Raw genomic sequence first — 27,751 nt, 5'->3', positions numbered from 1 at the left:
TGCGTTGTCTGAAGCATACGGTTTGTACTGTAAGGAGTCTCTTCCAGTACAAAAACTGTGCGTTAAGACATTTCACATGGTGTATGTGTGCTGTACAATGCAGCATACATGCAAAGTGCGAAAAACGAGGAGAAATGAAAACATTTTTACTCGTTACACCTGCCTTTAATTTGGCACAGATCCCCATCTACAATCCTCTGTAGATGGGGATTTTCATCAAAACCTTTTGGTGGTTGCATGGGAATGTCCCCTTTGGTGCAATGCAACGCAAAGCAGTGCATTGCGCAACATTTTGTTACTTTGGCTTGCAGTCCAGCGCAAATCGTAATTTGTGTTGGATGCTAAATCCCACCTAAACACACTGCATTGATTTTGTGTTAGAAAAGTAATGCAAATCTGAGGCAAAATGTATGCAAATCTGGGCCCAGATTCAATGTTACTGGAAGTCCCTACAATTAGAACTGCTATTGCACATACACAAGTATTCTTCAGAGTAGTCAAATCATCTTCTCTCTGAATTAAGGAAACCATCCCTGCTCAACCTGCTGAGGAAACCAATCTCACCATATTTGTTTAGATAGTACCTAAAATGGAGCTAACCTGGAAAAAAATTTGGATTCTCCAAAAGTTTCAAACAATGCTCATACAATAGCTCTTGCTGAATTTTTTCTCAAATGTAAGCCTCCATCGTGAAGATGTTACCGCAGTTGTTTTAGCCATATTCATTGTAAAGTACCCTAATAATTACTTGATTGAGGTGCACTATATAAATGGTTAAATAAAAACATTGACTCCTCTCTTGCCGTAGGATTTACAGAAAGGATTATTTTAATAGCATTAGAGTTGGGTTTTGGTGCCCAGAGAACCTGGGCAGCACAAGTTTGAGGTTCCTTAATCAAGATCAGGCACAGCACAATGAGCAGCAGAATATGCTCCCCATAGAGACCAGATCCATGCAATTGAAGGCAGTTTAAGTGCTGAACCACTGTCATTTGGAAGCCACGTAATGGTCCCGCCTTCAAAGGACTGTTAGAAGAAGGCAGTTTCAGATGTTTCTGACAGTCATCGATAAGATGGGGGTCTCAAGGATAGGTATTAGAGTTCCAGTGCATTGGACCAAGAGCCTTGGGTGTCCTGCGTCTATGATCCTTCAGCCTGGCCTGTTTTGACAAGTTACTGAAGACTCTCAGCAGCACACATACCTTGGCATATTTAACCTGGTGCTACTTCCTGGTGGTTATTATATGATCTCTACATCAGATTGCCATATGCTGGGCGCATAGAACTTCGAATACTGATCTTTATTGCACTAAAGTTATTATAGTGCGTTTCAGATGGGGATGTGTGGTTATTTGTTCCAGAATGTGAAATAAGCGGTCTAGTTTTTTTCCATTTCTTGCCTGCTTCTTGGTCTGCATTTTCATGATACCCATGTACATGATTCTGCAGTAGTTTTGTTCTGAGTGGATAGAAGATCCAGGTTGCTGTGTTCAGCGAATTGATTAATTGAAGTAGTGGAGTAATACTCATTGATTTGCTGCTATAAGTTCTAGGTGTCGGTGTCCAGAATTTTACTTAGTCAACCGCCTCCCACTTCCTCTACAGGTGTAGCCCCCTTTCACCATTGGTGGAACCTGCTGTCTGCATGGACGCTACCCAAAGCTGTTGGTGTTCTCGTATGCGTTCTTCTTACATGCATGCAGATAGAGCTGGACAGTACCAAGCAGCCAGGCCTGGGCAGTGGGGGGCCCATGGGGCAGGGTTGTAGGGTGTGGGTGGAGGAAGAGGAGGAGTAAGCTTCCCAGAATTTCACTGCCATGCACCCCCTGCCCTTCAAGAAATGGTCTTTCCAGCTCTTCTCTGATGTGATGTTTACAAAATGAGGGCTGATAGGCAACATCCACCCACTGGATTCTTTGCCTGACTGCAAAAGTCTTTTAAAGCTTTAAAAATTGGGACAGATGTCTGCAGGACAAACAAACTGTCTCGGCCCCCACAAATAGGTACCTAGGGTTCCTACCAGCATCCACAGACCCAAGTTTACTAATGCCTGTGAAAGAGGTTATATCTCTGAGGCAAACAAGACACCCAGGGGTATATTCCCGAGGAAGTGGCGATGAGAGGCGTTAGCTTCCTTGGGCCTCTCACCGCCACTTCGGAAACACCAGACTGCACCCTATTCTCAAGAATGTGGTGCAGTTTGGCGTTTTCCCCTGCGACGGCACTAAGTCTCATGACTTAACCCCAAGGCAGGCACCCTTGCACCAGAGTGCAAGGGTGTCTGCGAGCAGGGAGGTTCGTGTATGTACAGGAAGGTGTCCCTTCCTGCACATAAACAATCCTTAAATGGCGTTTAGTAACTTACATGTGTGCCGCTTCATGCAGCACACATGTAAGTTACAAAACTGCATTTTTAAAAAGGTTTGTTTATGTTCAAGAAGAAACGCCTTCTTGTACATAAACAAACTATGGCATTTTGCGATTTCCATGTGTGCTGCACAAGGCAGCACACATGGAAATAGCAAAAACAAGAAGAAATGAAGCATTTCTCCTCGTTTTGCCACCGTAAGACCAGGATTTTTCTGGTCTCAAGTTTGGTGCTGCCGCCTATTATCGCCGCCCTTGATAATAGGTGGCAGCATCAAATTCAATGGGTGTTGCTGTAGTACGCCCACCGCAACACCCACTGCACGCCCCCTTTCACACTAAGTTTAGTGTGAAAGGAGCCCTATTCTCAAGGCAGCGTTAAGCCACTTAACATGGCTTTAAGACACGTTAAGTGGGTTAACGCTGCCTTGAGAATAGGGCGCTGGCCCTATCTCCACAGGAATGTCAAAAAAAGTAACGTTGCCTTGCCGATAGGGGCTTGAGAATATGCCCCCCAGTCGCCTACCTTTTTCCATAAGAGTTCGAGCGTTGTCCCCCTTTCATGGTCAGTAGAAGGAAATGGAGTTAAAGATTACTATTACTATTAGTATTGTATTGAGCAAATGGAAACTTTGCCTCATTCAGTGGTGGAAGAGCTTCAGGCGTTCTATGATGTTGGTTGGACTCCGACCCAGACATAGTTCTGGGTGTTGCTTGCATACATCTCGAATTGTCAGTAGTGTCAGTCAGTGACTGTATCAGAAGGATGCCAGTACACAAGAAGAGCAGAAAGGGATAACTCCATAGATTGCTCATTTTGTGTTACTTTGAAATGTATATTTTTAAATGTATTAACTATGGGCCAAGATGAGGGATCCAGTTCAGGTGAGCCCCTGATATTCTTGCCTCGTTTCATAGACATGCGAGTGATATTAGGTAATCTCTTTCTGATTCTAATTGAGTTTGGATAAGAGGTCCTTGTATGTTTCGGGAGAGGGGTTATCACCGCATTGTTTGGTGTGCTAATCACAGCATCCTAAGAAAGAGATGCTGGGGTAATGAATTCCTAGATCCTTGCTTTGGAACAGGTGTGTAAAGATTGTTAGCTTGATTTTCATAGCCATTTGTAGGATGTGAGTTGTGTGCATCATTTAAGAGCAGAGAGAAGTCAAAGTGTGGTTAGATTTTAAGATATTAAAGCAAGGTTTGAAGATCTGTGAATTTTGGTATGCTCATTTGCTCTCCATTATCTGGTTTCGGTAATAGATTGTTTAGTCCATTCAAGTATTACATGCCGATCGCTCCTCTGGCTTGGTGCCCAGATCATTTCTTATTTTGTTCTTTGCTTGTAGTCCTTGTTTGTTTCCTCTTGTTTGGCACAATCCTGCCTGTTTTTACAGAGATGTTAGTATACAAGATTGCCAGAAACTGATTCTTGATGTTTATTTAAGGCTTTGATGAGAGCTGAGGCTCAGTGGGCTTTGACATTGATTGGAGGCGAACCTTAGTGATCCCTATTTGGGCAGTGGTTTGACCAGGAAAGCGGCTAGACCTTCAGGCTGAGTAGATTAAGAAAATTAAAAGTCCAAAGCCTGACTATCTTTGTAGCTGGAAACTACACTTATTGGTGGAACCCAACATTTTGTGTTTTCAACCATTTAATATGTTTGAATATTATTTTTGTGTTCTCAACAACTAGGTTGGTGCCTCCCATGATGATTTCTGGTGCATTTTGTGGGAGAGTGTGGTTTGGTTGGAAAAAATACTCAATGGAAGTGGTTTCTTACACGGTTAGGGATGGTGGTATACCATATGGTCATGTCTTTGAAGGATGTGCTGGGTATTTAGGACTTTAATATAGATTACCACGAAACCTCCTTATTTTTTTTAATAACATTGTTCTAACACATTTTCTGGCTCAGGGAAAGCAGCTCATTCAGGACAGCAGTGGAAATGTCAGAAAACTGCATCTGGTTGAGTTTGAGCAGGTTTCACGTGTGTTCTTTGAGAAAATTGTGTACGTGAAGGAAACTGAAGCCAAAAATGTTGATGAAACTAGTCATCAATTTTGGTAAGAGCCCACGGTGAATAAATAGCCTGTGGTTGAAGGAAAACTGCTAGTGTTCAGGGATGTGGAATTCCTATTGCCCAGGACATGTTGTTTAAGTCAAGGACAACAGGTTTTCATGTTTCTCTTCTTGACTGGACAAGAAGACCCAACCCGTTCCAGCACAAACTCATCAACTACAATAGAGTTTTTGAACAGAGGATTGGCTAGCAGGCGGGATAGGCATCCACAGGTGTAAGATGTTTATAAATGTATGTATAGTTCATTACCATAAAGCCTTTACTATTGGAGAAAGCCTGAAAGAAAATAGGGTGCTCAGCTTCCATTTCTGACAGTGGTTGCAGTATAAAAACGTGCACATTTTCTTCAGCTTTTAAGGACCACTTCAAATACCATTTCTCTTAAGGCATCTTGCAATAAAAAGTGTGTGATGCATACCAGTATTTTAGAAAAATAAAAATGGAAAATCAGTGTTAAATCTAAACTCTCTGAAAGCAACATGTAAAAAAAGAAATTCACTAAAGTGTACCCGCAGTTATGAACCCTTATTGGAGCAGTTTTACTACTATAAGGAATTCACAATAATTTACAGAAGTAGGCCTGGAAGCCATAATTGTAGCTATCATTTGTGAATTCTATTTTCATATGATCAAGTATACAAGCGTATATGTATTCATGCTAAAATCTGTAGATAGGGCAAGTGCAAATTAATTTTTTTAACCTTTTTTTTCTTTTTCTGAAATATTACCCCGCAAGAGAAAATTGCTCCCCCCTATACCCCTTCTGTTGTATTGGAGGTGGATCCTGTCCCTCTTTGGAAAATGCCTTACTCTGGCCTTGTCTGTAGTAAAGTTCTGACTTTTTTCCATCACACAAATGGGTTGGAGAGGAGTTGGTGAGTGGCCTTCAGCATGCATCATGCATGGACACAAACTAACAAGACATTGCTCCCCCTATACCCCTTCTGTTGTATTTGAGGTGGACCCTGTCCCTCTTTGGAAAAAGCCTTACTCCTGGCCTTGTCTGTAGTAAAGTTCTGACTTTTTTCCATGACACAAATGGGTTGGAGAGGAGTTGGTGAGTGGCCTTCAGCATGCATCATGCATGGACACAAACTAACAAGACATTCCAGGCATGAGACTAGCACTCCAAGTATACCTACTCCTACCCCCTGTTAGTAGATTTGTTCCCACAAAACTCTTCATGTGATTAAATCATTTTGTAAGAGCAAAACCAACTTTTGCACATTTAAGTCAAATATACATGTCAAAAGCTTAGAGAATTGGGCCCACTAAATGTTACTGCTAAAAGATCTTGCAGAGTTCATCTGGTTGTTAAACATTAATCCGCAACTGATCCAGAGCGTGGCAAATCCACATGATCATGGCAAAGAAGACAAATAAAGCACAATGAATTTAAGTAATTTGCTCAATAGTTAAACAATGTGCTCAAGTGTAGATGGTCTTAATACCTGTGACCTGTCTCACTGATCCTCAGCTGGAAACTTACACACAGGATCGCAAATATAATCTGGGATTATTTATGGTAACATATTGTGAAATTGAGTGAATGCTTGAATATAAATTGGTCAGAGCAACTCAGACTCTTCCTCAGAAACTAAAGTTAAGAAGAGAGCTGTTGCATACAATAAGAAGAGTGATGTATGCTGAGCTCTTAAACATTCAGACCACCAGATTAGTGAAAATACTTTGACCAAACGCTCACCTAAACAGAGCCTAGCCCGTCCATAGCCAGAGCAGATAACTATTCAAAAGATTGGACATCATTAAAGCCCTTTTATGTTCAGAGCCTGATATGAATAGAAATGTGACCTAATGGGAGACTTTCTAGAGTCAAAACTCTGAGGTAATGAGAGGGTATTATCAGAGCTCTGATGAAATGAGAATAATGCTATAATTTGTCACCTCACTGCATGTACTAAATGGGACAAGGGGATTTTTGTACAGGATATATATTTGTATTGTTAGAAATGGGGGTCTCTAGTTGGCAATGGTTTGCACCTTTGTCCAATTAGGGACCCTTCTTCCTAGTCAGGGTAAGGGGGATATATTTCTAAATTAACCCCTGCTCACCCCCTTGGTAGCTTAGTACGAGCAGACAGGCTTATCTCAGAGGCAGTGTGTAAAGCATTTGTGCACACATACAGTAATATAGTGTAAACACTACAAATGGACACTACACCAGTTTAGAAAAATAAGAAATCTTTATCTAAACCAAACAAGACCAAAATAACAAATATCCACAATACAAACATGACTTTTAAAAGGTAGAAACAATTCTGTCCATAGCAAACTATAGATGCAACACTTTCACTACAAAGTACCTTGGATGCGTCACAATAATAAACAAAAACAGCCGCAGGGAAGGTGATGCGTCGGTTCCTTACGAGCAGGGAAGATGATGCATCGGTTCCCTACTGCCACGCAGGAAAGGTGATGGATCGGTTCCTTACTGAAGGGGAGGTGATGCGTCGGTTTCTTACTGTGGCCCCAGCGTTGATGTAGATTTGGCACCCCGGTGCGATGCGTGAGAATCGGGGACAAGTTGGTTCTCGATGCAGCCGCCGCAACAGCACTGCGTTGGTTTCTCCATCTGCGGTCCCACGATGTGTTTGTTCTTGCAGCAGCACAGCAGGGCCTGCATCGGAATTGGCGCTGTGATCTTAGACTTAATAGATCGTGCACTTGATGTGGCGTGCAGTGATTTCTCCCGCCCCGGGCAGGCGACGCTTCGGTTTCTTCGGCGATGCATCGGAAACAGGTGCGGATGTGTCATGCCTCTCGTTGTTGCGTTACTTGTCCAGCTCTCAACAGCAGAAACAATCTCCAGAGGCCCAGAACAGCAATACGCACCTTTTGACAGGTCAGAACTCCCAGCAAGGAAGTGCAGGGGAGCTGAAGGTGAAGTCTTTGTATTCCTGAGACTTAAAAACAGAAGGCCAGCTTAACTTCTAGCCCTTGGAGATCTTCCTCAAGCAGGGGACACAGTACACAGCAAAATCCTTGTCCTTTCCTTGGCTTAAACAGCCACTGCAGGCAAACCCCAGACAGCACACAGCAAAGGGGCAGTACTTCTTCTTCAGTTTCTCCAGCTCTTCTCCTTGGCAAATGTTACTCTTGAATTCTGAAAGTAATCTAAAAGTCTAGGGTCTGGGCCCCACTTTTTATAGCACAAATTCTAGATCTGCTCACCTAAAATTTCTGCTTTTCTATCAAAGTCTTATACTGGGTGCTCCCTTGTGTCTGGACAAAGCTATACCTCTCTGAAGTGCTCTGAGAGTGAAACACTGTGTCAGGGGTTGCTTTTACTCATTTCAGGTTGGCCTGGTTGGTATTTTACCAATTCAAAGCTGTAATACTGTGCCTGGAGTGGTAAATGGCCTTTGTCATTTTATAGCTCGGCATGGACAGCACTGTGCTAGTACTATGCTTAAAGACTTTGCTGTAGAAATGACGAAAGACCTTGTACCTTTCTATCTCGGCATGGATGGCACTGTGCTAATCCTATGCTTGAAGACTTTGCTAGAAAAGCAGAGATTTGAGGTTAGCAGATCTAGAGTGTCGCTAGTGTTGATGCTGCTGTATACAGGATCTGCTTTCCACCTAAACTTGAGAAATACCCAGAGTTCTCTGATTCTTTTTTCCATATATATATATATATATTTTTTTTTTTTTCTTGTATATGGAGGGCATACGTTAATTCATAGTTACTAGGTAGATGTAATGTAATCCATAATTATAAAGCGCAAACATATACCCCTTATGGTTTCAAGGCGCTGGGGTCCGTCGGGAAATTAAGTGAGCTGTTGTCTTGGACACTGGGCCACACCCCTCCACCTCTCCCTATGTATGAGATAACTTCATTTCGGGTCCTTTTATATGTTCACATCTTATTGCAGAGACATTCATAGCTTCTTCATTGACTTGAGTCCTGGCCTTCCTTGTATCAAAAATGTTTACGGTATTATTGGATTGTCTTTAAGAGGGGATCAGTGTTTTAGCTTTGGCTCTTTGTGATATATGATGAACAAGAGTTATAATATGATGGTCTCCCTCCAAACTGTTTTTCTACTTCCAGAATATGAAATAGGTTCTTTTCTACCTCTAATGTTGAAAGAGAGGTCTATGTTAATGCTTTCTTGCCTGCTGTTATGATCAGGCTCTTGTATTAATGCTTTTCATGTCAATTACTGTACTAGTTTGATAAAGGATTTTCATTCTTCCAAAAACATTTTTACCTAGCTGTTTTCTCATGTCATCTGGTTACACCCTCTATTCACCTTTTAACTTCTTTACCTAAATCACTGTATGCTAACCATGTCTCACTTAACTTTGTTAGATTAAGGAGGGATTCCAGGTTTGGTCACTGGTTGGTCTTCAGCATCCAAAGGGGTTATTTTAAAGTGTGACAAAGGCCAGTGATAAAAGGTTGTATGAATCGCATACCTTTGTTGGTGTCTTAAAAATATAAGGAATTGAATTCCCCCTCTCTATTTCTGACTAAGAAAAATACGTTTGGTCCATATAGTGGTGAAGAAGAAAATGTGCACGCGTTTGTTTTTTCTGATCCTATTCCCTAAATGTCAGAATTGTTAAAGTGGACAAGTACCAACGATGGCACCTGTAAAATCCAAGACTTCTAGCTGCAAATCTTGGCTATGCATATTTAGTTTTGTTTTCTCTTGTGTGCAAGGAATCAAAGGAAATGGTTCTTGAAAGGATAGCCACTATCATCATATGCAAAGTGGTTGTATTTATGAATTTACTAACTTTGAGAGCTCTGCAAATTGTTATGAACCATCTTGATATTCTTTGTAATATCTCTATTGCAGTTGACAAAGAACGGCACAGTGGAGTGTGAAGAAGCCAATAATCTAACACTGGATGATATTTCAGATGATGATATTGATTTGGACAATACTGAAGTAGACGAGTACTTTTTTTTACAACCCCTGCCAACAAAGAAAAGAAGAGCACTCCTCAGAGCTTCTGGTGTGAAAAAGATTGACGTGGAGGAGAAACATGAGCTGCGAGCCATCCGCCTTTCAAGGGAGGATTGTGGGTGTGAATGCAGAATATTCTGTGACCCAGAATCGTGCACTTGTAGCCTTGGAGGCATAAAATGTCAGGTAAGACACTGGATTACTAGGTCTCCTGAAGTAGTGTACACAATTAATTATTTTGACAATTACTGAAATAGATATATCTTCCTAATTCCAAATCAATTTACAGACAGGCAAAACAATACAACAGTGGTATGTTTTTGAACGACTACAGACATAGAAATAAAGCTTATTTGGCTAGCTTTTTGTCTTGAAGCAGTACAGATTCTGGCTTTCCGACATGGGTTCATCTACCCAGTTTAACAAAGGAGGTCAGCAAAGCTTCCTCAGTTCTTGACTCACTACATAGTATTATACTTTTTCCGTCTGGACACTTAATGCCTTCAACACTCCTTCCTTATTGGTATAAGGCAGGGGTCTCAAACCTTTTCTGTTCCGAGAGCTTCTTATGTTCAATGAAACACATTGAGAGCTACTAATATTATTAGTGTTGTATAATTTCAACTTTTTTATATTCATAATAATTCAACCAAGCAAAGCATTCTAACTTAATATGCTGGGCTGCACACAGGTGAGCTACTCAGAGGTAGCTGAAGAGTTACAGTAGCTCACGAGCTACTGGTTTGAGACCCCTGGTTTAAGGACAGTACTCGGGGTAAGCCTCTTCATCTATTAGTGACTGTTTTGTATGCATTTTCAAAGGCACACCTGGATGTAAAGCGAATCCGAGTTTTTCTCTCATTACAAAAAAAGGCAAAGCACAGACTTCCAAATCTACTTGGGTGCTGCAATGCATTTTATTTTTGCCGTAAAGAACTAAAATATTAGTCTTTTGCCAGAAGCCATTTTCTTGTGTGTTTTCAAACAAAGATAATTAACCGGGTCCCTCATGTCTGAACCATAAAACAGTGGTTTATGAATATGCGTCTCTAGCATATCCTTTCTTATTGTAGCCGAATATAAATGTTGATAATTAAGGTAACTATCAAAGTCTGAAGAAACGACATCATATTTCTCTGTTGCACTCTTGCTGACTTTCAGTCATGCTTTCACCAACACTGGCATTAAAGGTAAACTTAAAACAATGTTTTAGAACCACCTGATCTTCAGAAGTGATCTTTGAAAGGAACTTTTCATTGTTAACCCTATGTTTAACATGTTTACCGGTTGCCTTCTAAGAGGCAATCCCCCATGAAAACTTTGAGCTACACCTAGCTGTTCTCTATTGCTTGATCCTTTAGCACCTTGTGGTGCTTCATTTTTCGTCTTAAAAGACGTCAATCTTGATGGTCGACATTGCCACAGTACAAGTTGGAGACTTTCATACATACATTTTCTGCCATTGACAGATACGATTGTGTCATTCAGTTATCCATTCTTCACTGCAAAGTCATATCTCACACACAGCTCTGCTGAGACCTGAGGCACAGCTGATGATGTACCCGGTCCTTGGTAAAATCCAATACTTGGATAACACCTACTTGACCTGAGAGAATTTAATAAAACTTGATTCAGTATTGACACTGCTCATTTCTCCAAAGATTGGGTTGTTGTGCTGAAGTGTGCACACTTTTATCAAAGAAGCAGATTAAAACAAGCATTTGCAATGCGATAGGTCTCGCATTAGGAAAGTTTGATCTATTGGTATTGTAAATGACAATTGTTTTATGTATGTGTTGGTTTTGAAAATAGCGAAATTAATAGCTTTGTCATTTACAATGCCAATAGTTTTAACTTTCGTAAATGTGACACTTATGGCATTTGTAATGCAATATGTCTTGTTTTTACGTGACTTAGATGTGCTGATATTACAAATAACAATGGCTTTCAATTTTTTTTAATAATTAATACTTAAATAAAAGTTATTGTAAGTTATAATGGCAATAGCTTAAACTTTTGTAAATAACTTTTGTGAAGATTATGTTTAGTGTATTTTATTGTGACGAAAATACAAGAACAGAAGTGAAATATCAACATTTTTTTGTGACTTTTGTAATAAAGCTTGAAACACTGAGAGAACATATTTGAACCAGTTATTGTTGAATGGTTGCACAGATTGATGCTGTGGTGGTGCTGAGTTATGTTGTGGTGGCGACGAGTGATGCTGTGGCATTTAGTGATGCTGTGGTAGAGCATAGTGATGTTGTGGTGCCCCTGAGTGATGCTGTGGTGGTGCTGAGTGATGCTGTGGTGATGCGATAGATAGAGTGAGTGCGTTAGATAGATAGAGTGAGGGCGATAGATAGATAGAGTGAGGGCGATAGATAGATAGAGTGAGGGCGATAGATAGATAGAGGGAGGGCGATAGATAGAGTGAGTGATAGATAGATAGATAGATAGATAGATAGATAGATAGATAGATAGATAGATAGAGGGTGATAGACAGATAGAGTGAGGGCGATAGATAGATAGTGATGGACTTAGATAGATAGTTAGATATTCAGATAAATAGATAGAGTGAGGCCGATAGATATATAGATAGATAGATAGATAGATCGATAGAGGCTGATAGATTGATGTATAGATAGATAGATAGATAGATAGCTAGAGGGCGATAGATAGCGTGAGGGCGATAGATAGAGTGATGGACATAGATAGATAGATAGATAGCAAGATGTGGTTGTTAGTTTTACTGAAAGAGGGAGTGTTTAGAAGCATGCATGCAGTAGCTCCAATAATAAAGGTGCATGCTGGGCTGGAAACAAGTGCAGAGGAAGGACAGCTATGACTAGAAGGAAAGGGGGGGGTCTAGGGCTTTGGGATGAGAGTAAAATTTAGTAAAGTGATAGATTAATATGGATTTAACCATGTTACAGTCCTTAGTCGTTCCTTGAAGGACTTCCTCACGAAGTACCGACAGGGCTACAAGGAGAATATGTTGTAGTTAGTTGAAAGTTAAGTGGGTGAGACATGGCAGGTGGTGAGGGTGGACCTATTGTGTAAAAGTGATTTTGGCAGAGAAGGGGTTTACATGGGTTTAAATAGAGGCTTTCTCGTAAAGTGTGTAGCAAAAACGTGCGGGTAAAGAAAGGGTATGGAGAAAGATGGAGAATTATGGTATATGACTTAGAAAGTAAATATGGAGCTGAGGCAGAAAGTCACTGTTGGAACCGGCTATTTCTGGTAGGTTAAAGCTGATGCCAAAGGCCAGGCAGAAACCACCATTCTAGTCAGGGCAAGGAAGTCACACGCCTAGATAACCCCTGCTCACCCTCTAGGTAGCTTGGCACGAGCAGTCTAGGCTAAACTCGGAGGCGATGTGTAAAGCATTTGCGCCAGCGCACAACAGCAACAACATACTAGGTACACCACAAAAGAGACTCCACACAAGGTTATATTAAAATAACTTGTGTATTGTCAAAACATATCAGATAGAACTTACACATGTACATTGTGCCAATCTGGCACGGCAATATTCACAAGGGATTATTTACAAGACAGGGCCACATGGGCCACTGTCTGAATCAACACTTTGCAGATATAGAAATACTTGTCAGTAATTAGAATAAAAGTATATAAACTTCACTGTAACACAAAGTAACAGTTATAGATCACGTCCAGTAACTACTGGGAACAGGTAAGTACCACCTACGCAACCCTAAACCCTTAGGAGACTGTCACGCAGGGGACCAGGACCTCACTAGGACCACCTGTACTAAAAAGAACAACACCCTAAGTATCACACAGCATTTAGGGGTCTAAGAAAGAACACATTACTCATGATGCATAAATATACATTCAGAGGAGTAGTAAAGGAAAACACATAATGCATAAACCTACACATTCAGCGGTGTTAAGAATAAAGCACATGATGCAATAAAATTACATTCAGAGGTACCAGAATAATACAGTAGCGCAATAGTCACATGATGTCTAAAAACATTCAGAGGTGCAGGAATAAGACATGATGCAAGAAATCACATTCAGAGGTGCAAGAACCATACAATTGCGCCAAACCTACATAAGCCACCCTCTGTGGCAGTCCCTAGGCCAACTGGCCTTGTTGGGGCTAGAACGCCCTGAGTCTCAATGTCAGGGCCTAAACGATGCAGGGGCCCACTACTTGCTGGGCCCCTGGGAACACTCACAAGGGCCTAAACGTTGCAGCTGGCACTAAGTGCTGCGCAGCTGGGAAGGCCGGGCACCTCTGTGCCATCTCTATCCCTCTCAGGGACTCACTCTCCATCTTGCGCCTAAATGGTGCAGCTGCCCACTAATTGCTGGGCAGCTGGAGAATCATCAAAACTGTGCCAGGGCCCTCACTGGCCCTCAGGCGCAAACTGCGCCACGCTGGAGCCCCACGGGCTCTACACACAGCTAGGTCCATGTTGGAGCCACACAGGCTCTGGCATGACACTGCGCAACGTTGGAGTCTCCCAGGCTCTGCCACCACACTGCGCCAAACGCTGGAGCCCTCTGGGGCTCTTAAAACAACCATGGTGCTTTCACTGGCACCAGAACTACACAAGCCCAGGAGGGGACGGGCATCGACAATATGCCCCGAGGTGTCCCAGGAGCCATCTCGACTCCTTAAACAAATATGGCCTGCGTTGGAGCCTCTCAGGGCTCGTAGGGAAGTCACCCACTCCGTTGGAGTCCCACTCGGGGGACTCAGAGTTACGACATGCCCCCTGCGCCTCCCGGGGCTCTCAAAATAAATATGGGCTTTGGAGCCTCAGGCTCCGTCGAAACCTGGGGGCGGCCCACTGTCAGCTGGGGCCGCCCTACCTCCACTCCCGCCCAGGTGCCGCTCTCCGGCACCAACAGCAGCTGCACGGAGCCCCCCCCAGCCCTTCCGACTCACCGGGCTCTCTTGGGCGGGCTCCTCCGGGCGGCGGCTTCTCTGCTGGGCGGCGGCTCACTCTCGCCGGCTGCGGTAGGGGCAGGCACAGACCATGTGCCTCGCGCCCCCTCCGCTCTGCTCACTCGGGGCTCCCTCAGCACACGGGAGCCCCAGAAGCCATTCCTCGGCACGCCTTCCTCGGCGCAGCAGCTCCGGTCACATGGGAGCCTCGCTGCTCCCGCGCCGGACCTCTCTCTCTCGGCAGGGCTCCCTCGGCACACGGGAGCCCTGTCAGCTGGCCGCCACGTTTCTCTGGGGCTCCTTCAGCCGAGAGGAGCCCCGTCCACCGCCGCCATCTCCCGCGCCTTCTTCGTCTTCTCCCCGCCGACTGCGGGGGCGGGACTTCCGGCCGGCCGCGCCACGATTGGCCGGCCGGTCAGTCACTTCCGGGTCGCCGCGGGCAGCGCGGCGGCCCGATCCTTAGGCAGGCGGGGGCTGATTCCTTCTTCGGGCCAGATGCCGGGTGGGCACCGGCCATGGGAACTAAAGCGCTTCCAAGCGCTAAGAAAAATGAGTAGAGTGCTACCAGCGCTATAATCGAAAATAAAGCGCTCCTAAGCGCTATTGTCCCATCCAAGCGCTCACAGGCGCTAAAGAGGAGAAACACAGCGCTCCCAGCGCTAGAAGGGCAATAAAGCGCTCTCTCAGCGCTAGATGCAAATGAAGCGCTCCCTCAGTGCTTCAGGGACAAGTCCAGCAAAGTCCTTCAGGGGATACAGCAAGGTCCCTCCAGAGCAAAGTCCCCCATCCTTCCAGGACAGGCAGAGGGGTCCCCCAGAAGTCCTCCAGGCGCCATGGGGCTGGGCAGTGCCCGCCCCGGGTAGATTCAAATCAGCCACCGAACAAGACAAGAACAAGAAGCACTTGGAAGGGAACACAGCCCCTTCTTATACACAGAAAAGGCTTTGAAGTCTTTGTGTGAGCGAGCCCTAAGCCCTGGGTGTATCTGGTTTCCCTCTCCTGTCAGCCTCAGGTCAGAGGTGACAGTGGGCCATCAGGAGAGAGAGGCAGCAGGGTGGGCTGACAGGCACAGCCCGGCACCACCAGAGCTCTTCCCTCCCATCCGTGACAGCAGATGGGGGCCTTTCATCTACGGCTGACTCAGACCCCCTCCTCCAGGGCCCTGCAGACCCCGTCCTACTCACCAGACAGTCCATCTACCAGCAGGCCCAGGCCCAGGCCCATCAGCCAATCACGTGCCAGCAGACTCACTACACAATTATGCCAACTTCTAAAAGTGGCGCTTCTAGACTAGACACAGCCATGCCGCATATACCATTCTGCAGCATTCCTTCTCACGAGTTCACACATATCAAACTCGACCCTGCACTCCCCATGCATCAGGAATCTACCATGGGCATACATATTCCCCATTCATTCCTATGGGAGGGCAGGTTACTCACCATCCATACACAGAGAGCACACGCACTTTACACTGTACCACAGTGAAAAAGTGCGCAGAGGCCTAAAATCACCAATCCAGGTTCCAAAAACAGGCTAGGAAAAAGCAAAAAGTCACGGGGTGAACCTGCCCAAAGGACCGGGTCCAACAGTCACTATATGAAAAGGGAATGAGGAGGCAAAGAAGGGAATGAGAAGGAAAAGGAGGTGCAGGCGCGATGACACCTGATGGAGGAGTGTAGAGATGTGGGGGTAGGATGAGGAGTAGAGCAGCCTGATGTTTAGGTACGAATGAACAAAGCAGTAAAAGGAGAGAGTGTGGAAGCAGAAAGTACAGTGAAGTAGGTTAGTGTTCAGCTAGGAAGGAAGGACGAGGCACACATTTGTAGGTATATAGGGAGAGGTGTGTATAGATAGAGAGAGGTAGAGATAAAGCGAGTCATCCTGTACAAGCATCTCATTGGGGCACATTATAAGACCGGAACTGGGAAAAAAAGAAAGAAATGAGCATTACAAAACATAACATAGACAAATCTGCACTACCAAACATAACATAGCGCTAAGTACAACTTACCTTGACATCGCTGCGCTCCGATACCATCATCCTGTGCAAGCATCTCATTGGGGCACATTATAAGACCGGAGCTGGGAAAGAAAAGAAAGAAATGAGCATTACAAAACATAACATAGACAAATCTGCACTACCAAACATAACATAGCGCTAAAAACAACTTACCTTGCCATCGCTGCGCTCCGCCACCGCCATTCTGTCCAAGCGTCTCATTGGGGCACATTATAAGACCAGAGCTGGGGAAAATAAATGAAATCAGCATTACAAAACATAACATAATGCTAAAAACAACTTACCTTACCATCGCTGCGCTCCGACATCGCCATCCTGTGCAAGCATCTCATTGGGGCACATTATAAGACCGGAGCTGGGGGAAAAAAAAATGAAATCAGCATTACAAAACATAATATAGCGCTAAAAACAACTTACCTTGACATCTGCGCTCAGCCAGCGCCATTCTGTGCAAGCGTCTCATTGGGGCACATTATAAGACCGGAGCTGGAAAAAAACAAAAGAAATAAGTATTACATAACATAACACTAAAAACAGGGAGTGCAGGGTTGGGGAGAGAAACACACGAGAGAGAGAGCGAGAGAAAGAGCAGTGCAGGATGGGAGAGAAGAAAATGGACGAGAGAGAGCAACACGGGAGGGGAGAGAGGCATGTAAGAGGCCTGGGAGGGAGCGTAAGGGGGTGTAGCGTGACAGGAAGCAAAAAAGGTGACAAGAAAGAGGGAAGAGGAAGGAGGAAGGGGGTGGGGGAGGAGGCCGAAAACGAGAGAATTGGCATTGCTGTGGGGAGGGGGGGAGGAGAAATGCGACACGGCCTGTCGAAATTAAAGCCTTTGATGCAGCAGGGGGCGGAGCGGATCCCAAGTGAAGCTGCTGGCGGCAGATGGCTGGCTTTCATGTGCACGCGCTTTTAGGTCAATGTGTTTGCGCATTGAGCTTGCTTTTCACGGGCACCTCATGAAATCGCCAGTTTGGTTAAACTCTGGATAAGCCCCTATATTCTCGCAAGCTCAATGCGCAAGCGCATTGACAGGCGCGACCTAAAAAATACACATGGCGATGGCACACGCCACTGCACTGCTGTGTTTTTCCTGTAAGTACAGCAATATGCAGAAGAGGATTTTTTCTGGGACCTCTGCATGCCATTAATTTATCCAGGGCCTAGTCATACATAACTGAACCATTTTTGTTTTATTGTTGTATTATTTCGCACTTCACTTACATACATGAAAGCCAGGCATCTGTTAAGTCCAATCTGTAAATGCAGAAATGTCATGCACCAAGAGGGTAGTATCCCACGCATTTCCATAATAGCATGCACAAATGTTTTCTGAGCACTTCTAGCCAGTGCAGTAATTGGAGGCATGTATTGTGTTTTTATATATATACTTGTGTTGGTCCTGGTTATATGGATGTCATGGATTATTTAAAATGAGAAAATAAAAGAATTATGATTTACCCAAGAGTGGGACCCGATCTGGTGTCAAAGCATGTTTAGAATATATATATATATATATATATATATATATATATATATATATATATATATATATATATATATATAATATACACATGCAGTGGTGTAGAAATTCATATTATGCAGGAAACCGTGAAATATGTAGAGCTTTACCATTTTCAAAGCTACCAGTATTATGCATCATGAAAGACCATATTAAGCAGTTAGTTTATCTAAATTATGTAGAAAAAAGGAAATGATGCAGCACTTTACCTGATCGTATTCTTTACCTTCTTTTCAGCTAGAAACATACTTTTTGAAATCTGCAAATTGTGTGGCAAATTAGGTAAATCCATAATTAAACGGGAAATGCTGCAGTCACATAATTCTACTGGCCCTCCCCATTGTCCATTGTTTCAGTAACAATGTATTCATGAAACGTAAATAAAACCTAAACATTCTGATTCCAGTCAGTACCTATTGTTAGATGCACTTTGAATTAAACTGTTTTGTTTTTTTAAATTACCTTCTCCACAATAAACGTGTTATAGGAAACAAACATAATAGGTAATGTAATATGAGACTATTTTGCCATCTTGGGCTGCTGGTGACATTTAAAAAACATTTAGCCTCTGGCCTTGTTGTCTGATATTACCAGACCCACTCAGTGGCAACATTGGATCATATTAAATGGTTACCCGTTGTGTCCTTCGGTTATGCACAGCAAGGTTTGTTCATAAGGCTTGGCCCGTGGACTGCCCCCAGCAAGAAACCAGCTGTGAGCAGCCAACTGCAGTGCGGAAGGCATTGGTCATGTACAGCAGGCCTAGTGACCAACCCAACACTGACTGTCAGCCCCTGCTGTACCATATAGTGGCCACTGGGCCTGAAAGAATTATTTTCTTGCACCTGGTAATGGTACTATAAGCGTACGTTCCATAGTCGTTGCCATCTTCTGAATCATCATCACTATGTAGGATTTCAGAAGCCACAGATATGGACTGGTGAAGCCATCTCATTCAAACATTAACTATGCACTGCCTCCTCGCATCAGTTAATTAGACACAGTTTCATTTTATTTATAAGAAAATGCAAAAACATTTGGTGGCGGGATTAATGTACAACAGCTTTAAAAGCCAGTTATTTCCATTTGTTTTATTCTGATTTAAAACTTGTTGGTAATGTAGATCGTTTATCTTACTTTAAAAGCATACACTACAAAAGTAAAAGGGACCAATACAACATTTAAGGACTATACTAGATCGGACATAGCATTTAAAGAAAACTTTCATACATTTTGATATAAATTGATGATACAAGCTGTTCCTGCAAGGTAGACTAGTATTTTTTCCTGCTGCTAGTAGTTCCGAATTAACACTTTTATTCACTGTGTAAAATGCTACTCAATTCTGCAACTTAGATCCTGTAAACCTATTGTAGAAGGATAGGTCTCGGAGGCCAACAAAGCTACCTTGATATTAATATTTTCAGTTCCTGAAATAAGTTACCAGACCCTGAAGTGTTTTAACAGAAATTATCTAAACCATTGTACGCTCAGGTCCGGATTCACAAAGCCATTACAGCTGTAAACCTAAAATCCTAAAAAGATATCCACAACAGAATACAATGTAAGGCTTAAATGGTTTTACTACTCTGTAATTATTCGCCACAACTGCGTACATTTATACAGTAGTAAAGCCCACACAAGGAATTGGAAGTGAGAGGACCAAGGCATGGTATGCCTTGAGCGTTTGTGAATGTACACAAAAATGTGTTTGTTGCTATACACAAACTCCTTTCCGACAGCTTCCCATCCTGGAAATGGGATCAGGACACCCCCAGGCCTCGTAAGGATTTAGCGGATAGGGATTTCTTCACAAGGAAAATGTTTTCCCAGTGGAGATAAAAGAAAACCATCATTGACCAATTCGGTATGTCTGGCCTTGGCGAACTGGTGAGTTGATTAGATTTTTCTTTCTTTCTTAGTTTATTCTAAGTGTGTGCTACAAACATAAAACGTCTACAAGATACAATTAAAAAAAATGCTGCCTAAAATGGTGGCTGTATGCCTACAATAGTAATTATAAATACATTTTAAAAAAATGACCATCAAATCCACTCTTGCCAGAACAGCACTGCTGCTTCCTAGCAGGGTGGCCTATTTAGGACCGGTCCAGAAACCTGCCTTAGTTTCAGTGCACATCACAGCAACATGTGAAAAGGTAGTAAACGTGCTAGTCACTACAGAAAACAAGTTCTTTAGGGAGCTTGTCTCATTCCAGAGGGGCACCCCAACCAAGCCACTTTTGAGTGATCTGGGTTGCCGTTCAATTAAGGACCTAGTCACTCTGCGTCCTCTCTTATATTGGGCCCGGTTATGGCGCACTCCAGAGCTTTCCAGGTATGCCGAGGGCCTAAGAGAGGTCATGAATCTCCAAGGATCCCATAAGATCGGATGGTTAGCTAATATAAGGAAACTTCTTCTGGCCACTGGTCTTTTATCTGCTTGGGAGTCTGGGGCAGTGCTATCAAAGGTAGAAACCAAGAGAGCCTTTTGGGCATGGGTTGATAATCCAGAGCAGAGGGACCCAAACCAAGGTAGGCTGACTGAGGCATTTCGTCAACATAAGCATATACCTCGCCTGGAGCCCTATCTGGACTTCATCACACAGCCGAGAGATAGGACTCTCTTTATTCAGTTTAGGATGGGTACCCTTCCTCTTCGTGATCGTACCAGCAAATAGAAGCCCCCGCACCAAACGCCCGTGGATTATCCAAACTGTGCAGGTGTCGTTGAAAATATCCCTCACCTTTTCTTCGTATGCCCAGCATATTCAAAACCTAGATCGAAATGGCTTAAACCTGTGTGCCTGCAGCTTGAAACTAGGGACCACTCTGTTGCACTTAGAATACTTAAGGCTGATGCCAGTACAACCCTAGCTTGTGGGGTGGCTACATTTTTAAGCTGGGCATGGTTGATACGACTAAAGGCGTTATGAAGAATCTGTATAATTAATTGTTTTTAAACATCTACAAAGCTGTAAAAGTTTAATATATTTTTTATCTATCCATTGTAAAAAAAGCTTTTTAGATGAAATTAACTTTTTTATCTATTTATTATTAATTGTGTTTTAATTTGTAAATGTGCTTTTATGATATCAAATATCGAAATAAAGCTTTGTTGATTGATTGAAAAGGTAGTATTGGCTTTGAATTTCAGTAACCTGAAGACATAGGTTAAACACACAAGGATGACTAAGTTGCCCATGCTGTATGCTATGGTGAGTGATAAATCAGAGAGTTGACCTAAAGTCCTATATGTATGTATTTTCTTTTACTAATGTTTGACTATTCTTTGTGAAGCGGGTCCTTCCTGTTCATTTGTAGAACTCATTTTTTAATTTTTTAATTATTTTTAATAGTAAAGTTTATTAGGTAAGAAAACTGAAAATAACAGGTAGCAGGTTCCTAATATAGTAACAATGCATTGAAAACATTTGAAAAATAATAATAACAGGAACATGTTTGCAATTATATCTAGAAAACAGGATAAGAAGGGGAGGGAAAAAGAAAATGGAAAGGGCAAAAAACAAAAGCATTTCTCGTGTAATGAAATTAGCATAATATAAAGAGAAGTGGAATTACAAAATAATAAAGCAAAACATATTACTATTAGGATGGAAGCTCTAAGAAGAAAAATAATATATTCAAGGAGGTTTAGATACCTCATCAGTTAAGGTATGAAAGTCCTTGATACAGAGGAATCTAGAAAAATGGTTACTGGAGACCAGAGAGAATTTAGTTTAATAGTAAGAGACATTAAGACAGTATAGACTCTATCTAGTCTATGATTGTAACAAACACGATACCAATTTTTAGTAATCTGTTGAAATGCAACAGCAATTAATAAGTCTACAATTTGTATATATAAAGTACAACATTGTCAGGGGCGTGGCTGGGCAAGATGGCCAGGTGGTCGTGATTCACCTTGGGTCTGGGTCCCCGTCGTCGTCGTTCCGAGGTTTTAATCTCTACTAGAGATCGCCAAAATCACCACAGAATCAGAAAGAGAGCCAGTGACCTGGGAAATACTAAGTGGGTGACCCTCCCGGCCGAAATAATTACATTTTTGAGCCGCGACGCAACACCGGGAGGCCGACAGGCGAACAGCGTAAAATGGCAGCTATCCCAGACAGAACAGAGCTGAGACGCTGCCGCCTTCAAATTCTGCTGGAGAATATCGAGAGGCTCTGAATCACCTGCTCCCTCTCACCTGGCACCGATTGCACAGAGGAGCTGCAGCGGGTCGCTTCATAACGAATCCTGGCGACATCCAATCGTGTAACCGGCGCGATTGCGCGGACATCAAGGCAGTGCGCCTACCACTAGCCGGTGAGGCGGAGCGACCTGATTAGTGGAAGGAGGCGACGGGAAAGGCACAGGCACTGGACAGAAGGATAGCAAACAGATGAGTGAGGCACAACGGAGCCCGACCTGGCCTTGCCCGACTTTAAAATGGCGGCTGGCTCTCTGCCAAATGCATAGGTAAAGAAGTAGCTACGATCCAGGTGCCCCTACTACAATTGGTCTCCCAGTGCATCAAGAGGGGTGCAGAGGAAGCTTGGTGCTGTATTTCCCCACAAGCAACAAGCTTTGACAGCGCATGGAGGGGGGCCCCAAGATCAGAGCAATACTCCGGAGGCAGGACAGCGCAGTATGACAGGCCCGCCTTATTGAGGAAAGGGGACATTCCTGCGAAGCTAGCAGCCAGTGGCTCTGAGGGGGGAGGCACACGTGCTCTCCACAGCAAACCACACAAGCGCAAACGAGCCACCGGGCCTGAATCTATGCCACCAAAGAAGGAGATGAGCAAAGTCTCCAATTTGTTTATCTCCACGGAGAAATGGCAACCCCAAGAACAAGGAGAACCGTCCGACGCCATGGCCCTCACGAAGGAGGACTTGATGACATCACAGAGAGTTCAAGACGGACTACGCTCCGAGATCAAGCAGGATATTAACCACATCTCTGCGGCGGCTATTCGCCACAGCGCTAAGGGGGCGGGGCGAGCGGGCGCATGCTGGTGACGGAACCGCTCCGTCACCAGCCGCGGTTGGGCTGTGCTGATGACGGAGCGGTTCCTTCATGGCCCCGCTCGCTCAATAGAACGCCCAGCGCAGGTGCAGAATCCGCGCCGCGCAGGCGCGGCGGCCGGGCCATGACAGAACCGCTCCGTCATCTGCACAGCGCCACCGCAGCTGGTGACGGAGCGGTTCCGTCATCAGCATCGAAAATGTTAAAGCATCTATTGAGCAATTTAAAATGGACCTGAATGACCGCATGTCTGCACTCCAACAGGACGTAGACTCCGCGGGCACTAGAGGTATGGATCTGGAAGCACAGACCCGGGACCTGGACAAGCATGCCACAGATGCACAGGAAAATATGCAAGACCTCCAGAGTCAACTGCAACTGGCCTTATTGAAGTTGGAGGACTAAGAAAATAGATCCAGCAGGGATAACATTCGAATCCAGGACTTGGAGGAAGGAGCGGAGGGACCGGATTCAGAGGCCTTCTTTGAGGGACTCTTTGCGGAGATTCTAATCCTGCGCCAGCTCAAAATCAAGATAGAACAAGCGCACCACGTTAGAGGCCAGGCGGCGGAGATCGTCGACGTACATGTGACCTTCTCGCCAAACTCCACTCTTTTAAGGTTAAGGAGGCCGTTTTACAGGAGGCTAGGAAGAAAGATGACATCACCTTTCATGGGTTTCGGTGCAGCTTGTACCAAGAGATAGTGCCTGCCATGCTGCCGCGGAGGCAGCAATTTAGGCCTATCACCACGAAACTCTGAACAGATAAAAATCGAATACAGGTGGACGTACCCATTTGGGCTGAGTTTCGAATACAACAACAAGATGCGCCATATCACGGAACTCTAAGAAGGACCGAGATTACATGGTCTCCCTCCCTCAGACAACAAACTAGTACAAGACACGTCGAGGGGGGAAGACCGAGACACCAATAAGAGATCGCAATGGAACATGGGTACCAGGGGAGGACGCCTGAGACCGTAAATGACTGAGGATACGTGAATCGAGATCTAGCATGACTTACGAAGTCGACGCACTCAAAAGGTGCCCATGCGGGGGGTGAGTGAAAACAAACTCTCAATGAACAATGGCTGGCACGCCAATGCACACCGACAGAACATTGAGCATACGAAGGTGTGCGCCGCCAGCTGACGGGACTGGCGTGGATGCGGACTCTGGTCGAGTCACCCACCAACACGTTTCAACAAGTCGTGACCTACACAGCCGGAGTCCCAACACCTATCCGGCATACTTTGATGTTGGTATTGTTGTTTGTTTTGTTTTGGGGGGGTTTCAGGGAATTGGTGGTGGCTGCTAGGGTACACTAACTATATACAGACGCTGGCCCAAGAAGTTATTATGGGGGGGTTAGGGCTAGGGGGACTCCTGGCAAGAGAACAAGGGGGTGAAATTAGGATTGCTGATTAAGAAGGCGGTTGGGAGGAGGGAGGAATTAATATAGTGTCATGGTGATCTCCATAGTGTCCTGGAATGTAAAACTATTACATTTGCCACTTAAGAGACAAAACATTTGGAATTATCTGATGGATCATCATTTTGATGTAGTGGCTCTCCAGGAGACACACTTAAAACATTCAGAAGAGTCTAGATTACTCCACTAACAATACTCCCTCATCTATAGATCTATCACCACGCAGCGAGGTGTGGCACTTCTTTTTCATGGCTCAGCTAAATTCCAACCAGAGGCCAATAAATCCAATAAAGAAGGCTGGATACTCATGGTGAAGGGGACACGGAGAAGGAGATTTTGTACATTTGTCGCAGCCTACGCACCCAATGTGGGCCAACCCGCATTTTAGCAACACTTCTAGACCAAGTAGCAGAATTTGCGGAAGGCCCAACGATTCTCTTGGGAGACTTTAGTCTCACTTGGTAGGCAGAGTTGGATAGTACACACCCACATACTACAGCTACAAGCTCCTTCCCTATGGGCGCTAAACAGACAATACACAATCTCCGACTCGGGGATGCGAGGCCTACCCTCTATCTCTCGCCCATAGACTACACATTTTTTTTCCATGTACATCAAGCCTATTCCAGGCTCGATTATGTTTTTATTAGCCAAAGTCTATTAGGCTCACTCCAGGAGGCGAATATCTTCCCACTCACGATCTCTGACCATTGCCCATCCCAATCTGTTTAAGCTGGGGCCGTGTTGCGCCCGGGGTTCCAAGGTGGTACTTTCCGGTCTCCCTTACAAGGAACAGATTGATGAGGGATGAGCTGAGGGTGCGATAACGGAATTTTAAAAATTAAACTCACCTCATGACACCGGCCTTTAATAATTGGGACGCGTTTAAGGCAGTCATAAGAGTTAAATGGCTAGAACTTAATGCTACACTGAATAGGTATAGAGCTAAGGAGAGGGCGAGGTTAGAGACGGAACTGGAACTTGTTGAAAAAGAACATAAGAGCAAGCCTTCCAGGGCTTTACAAAGTAAACTCACTGCACTCTGGGGGAAACTTAAATTGATATATAACAACAGGGCTGAGTATATCTTACTTCGTCTACGCCAGCTATCCTATACACAGGGGAACAAAATAGGTAAGAATCTAGCCAGACAGCTTAGGGGAAAAAAGGAATACATCGGAGGTATACAAGATAGGGTAGACAAGACAGTGAACTCGGATGCGGAAAAGGCCAACTCATTTGGGGAGTTCTATGAGAGGTTATACACAGGGGAACCATGTGAGGTGGACGTGCAGAGTGGGTATTTACAGGCATTGAAGTTCCCGAAGGTCTCCCAGACCTGGAACGATATCCTCAACGCACCTATAACCGAGGAAGAGGTATGGGCAGCAATCAAATCACTTAAGCCTAATAAGGCCCCGGGCCGGATGGCCTGACGGCCCATTTCTATAAAACATTTGCACCAGATATCATTCCACACTTAACACAGCTCTTTAATAAAATGGCAGATGATGTCAGGATGACACCTTCCATGGCAGAGTTGGTGATAACGGTGATCCCTAAGCTCGGGAAAAACGCACACCACTGTGGATCATATAGACCCTTTGCGATCCTCAATCTGGATGCTAAATTATATTCAGCTATTTTGGCGGCGAGGCTACACGACCTGATGCCAGATCTAGTCCACCCTGATCAATCTGGCTTAATAAAGGGCAGGCAGACCCACAACAATATACGTCGGACGCTACACTTTATTGAAAAAGTTACTAAACGCAAGATACCAGCGATTCTTGTGGGTCTGGATGCCAAAAAGGCCATTGACAGGGTGGACTGGTAGGTTCTCTTTAGCAGGTTCTCTTTAGCACACCAACATTTTGGGTTCGAGGACAAATTGATTAATATGATCAAGGCCAATTACATACAACTACGATCTAGAGTACAGGTTAATGGGACTGCCTCTATCTCATTTCCCCTTACTAGAGGGACTAGGCAGGGGTACCTGCTATCACCCCTGTTATATGCTTGAAGCATTAAGCCTCTGGCGATGAGAATCCGGGAGACTCCAGAGATAAGGGGCATTGCCTTTGGGGGAGATATACATAAAATTTCACTATTTGCAGATGATGTACTAATTCCCTCACCGACCCAAATCTCTTGCTTCCTGCTCTACAGAGGGAGCTGAACCTTTTTGGGAGGGTTTAAAGTCAACTTAGCTAAATCTTCCATACTAAAGCTCACCATTCAGGCGGCTGAGGCTAATTGCCTCCGGGAGTGCACTCCATTACAATGGGCCAAGAGATCACTTCAATACTTGAGTATACAATTAACATCTCGCCTGGCGGGGTTTTATAAAGCAAATTTCCCGCCTCTCCTTCTCCAACAAGACCTCAAACGGTGGAAACCTCTCTTTATTTTCTGGTTGGGCCGCATTCATGCAATTAAAATGACAGTGCTGCCTACATTTCTGTATCTTTTTCAAGCACTACCGATTGATTCGGACAGAGAGCTACTCCCTAAAATTCGATCACTAATCATCCGCTTCATCTGGCAAAATGGCGGGGCCTGTCTTCCATTCCATACCTTGTAATGAGCAAAAGGTGCAGGAGGAGTAGGGGTCCCCGACTTCGGTTTGTACTACAAAGCAGCGCAACTGAGGATAGTGACGGAGTGGTCCAAGAGGGAATCAGAGAAACACTGGTTACACATGGACAGGGCAATAGTGGGTAGGCCAATATGGGATCTCATATGGAAACCCAAGAAAGACCGACCCGTCCATGCTTAATTAGCACTCCCACCTGCACTACTCTGAAGGTTTGGGACACGGTTTCTCGGGGAGAAGGGTGGACCACGTTCTTGAGTTATCAGCTCAAGCACTGGGGTCTCACCCCGCAGGTTAGAGATTCTGCAACACGAGAGAGAACAATTTTTGAAAAATGTGTGCAGCGGGTGGGCTCCATGAGGGGGTAATTTCCTTTCTATATAGCTCCCTGCTCTCCACCTCACAATCCCATAGACCTAGATACATGTCCATGTGCGAGGATGTGGCACAAAGGGAGATATCCGATAAGGATTGGACGTGGCTCTGGTCTGATATCGTCAAATGTAACCACTCCCTTGAATTGCGGAAGCTCACATTAAAACTTTGATGGACTGGTATTTATACCCCACCAAACTTAAAAAGATATTTCCAAACACTTCTGATATGTGTTGGAGAGGATGTGGTCTCCCAGGAGATTTCCAGACAAATAGTGGGATTGTCCCACAATCAAACCTTTTTGGGAGAAGATACTGGCCCACATTAAAGATATGCTGGTGTACCCCATACCAACCTCCATAGAGGGAGTTCTCTTGGGCGTTAGGGATCCGTCACTCGAACACCAAACCAAGGCAGACAAAGCTGTCATGTGGACCTGTTTGGAGGCTGC

General features: G+C 44.3%; 1 protein-coding gene across 1 annotated transcript in view; it reads left to right on the top strand.

Annotated features, from left to right (window-relative positions):
• CSRNP3 (cysteine and serine rich nuclear protein 3) overlaps positions 1-27,751 on the top strand; it is a 326,905-nt gene that overhangs the window by 287,565 nt on the left and 11,589 nt on the right. Inside the window, exon 4 of the mRNA XM_078681631.1 lies at positions 9,288-9,584. Coding sequence (XP_078537757.1) covers positions 9,288-9,584 — 297 coding nt within the window. The remainder of the gene's footprint in view (positions 1-9,287; positions 9,585-27,751) is intronic.

Source organism: Lissotriton helveticus, chromosome 3_1, assembly GCF_964261635.1.
Source record: "Lissotriton helveticus chromosome 3_1, aLisHel1.1, whole genome shotgun sequence".
Lineage (NCBI taxonomy): Eukaryota > Metazoa > Chordata > Amphibia > Caudata > Salamandridae > Lissotriton > Lissotriton helveticus.
This window is presented reverse-complemented; position numbering and strand designations above follow the sequence as displayed.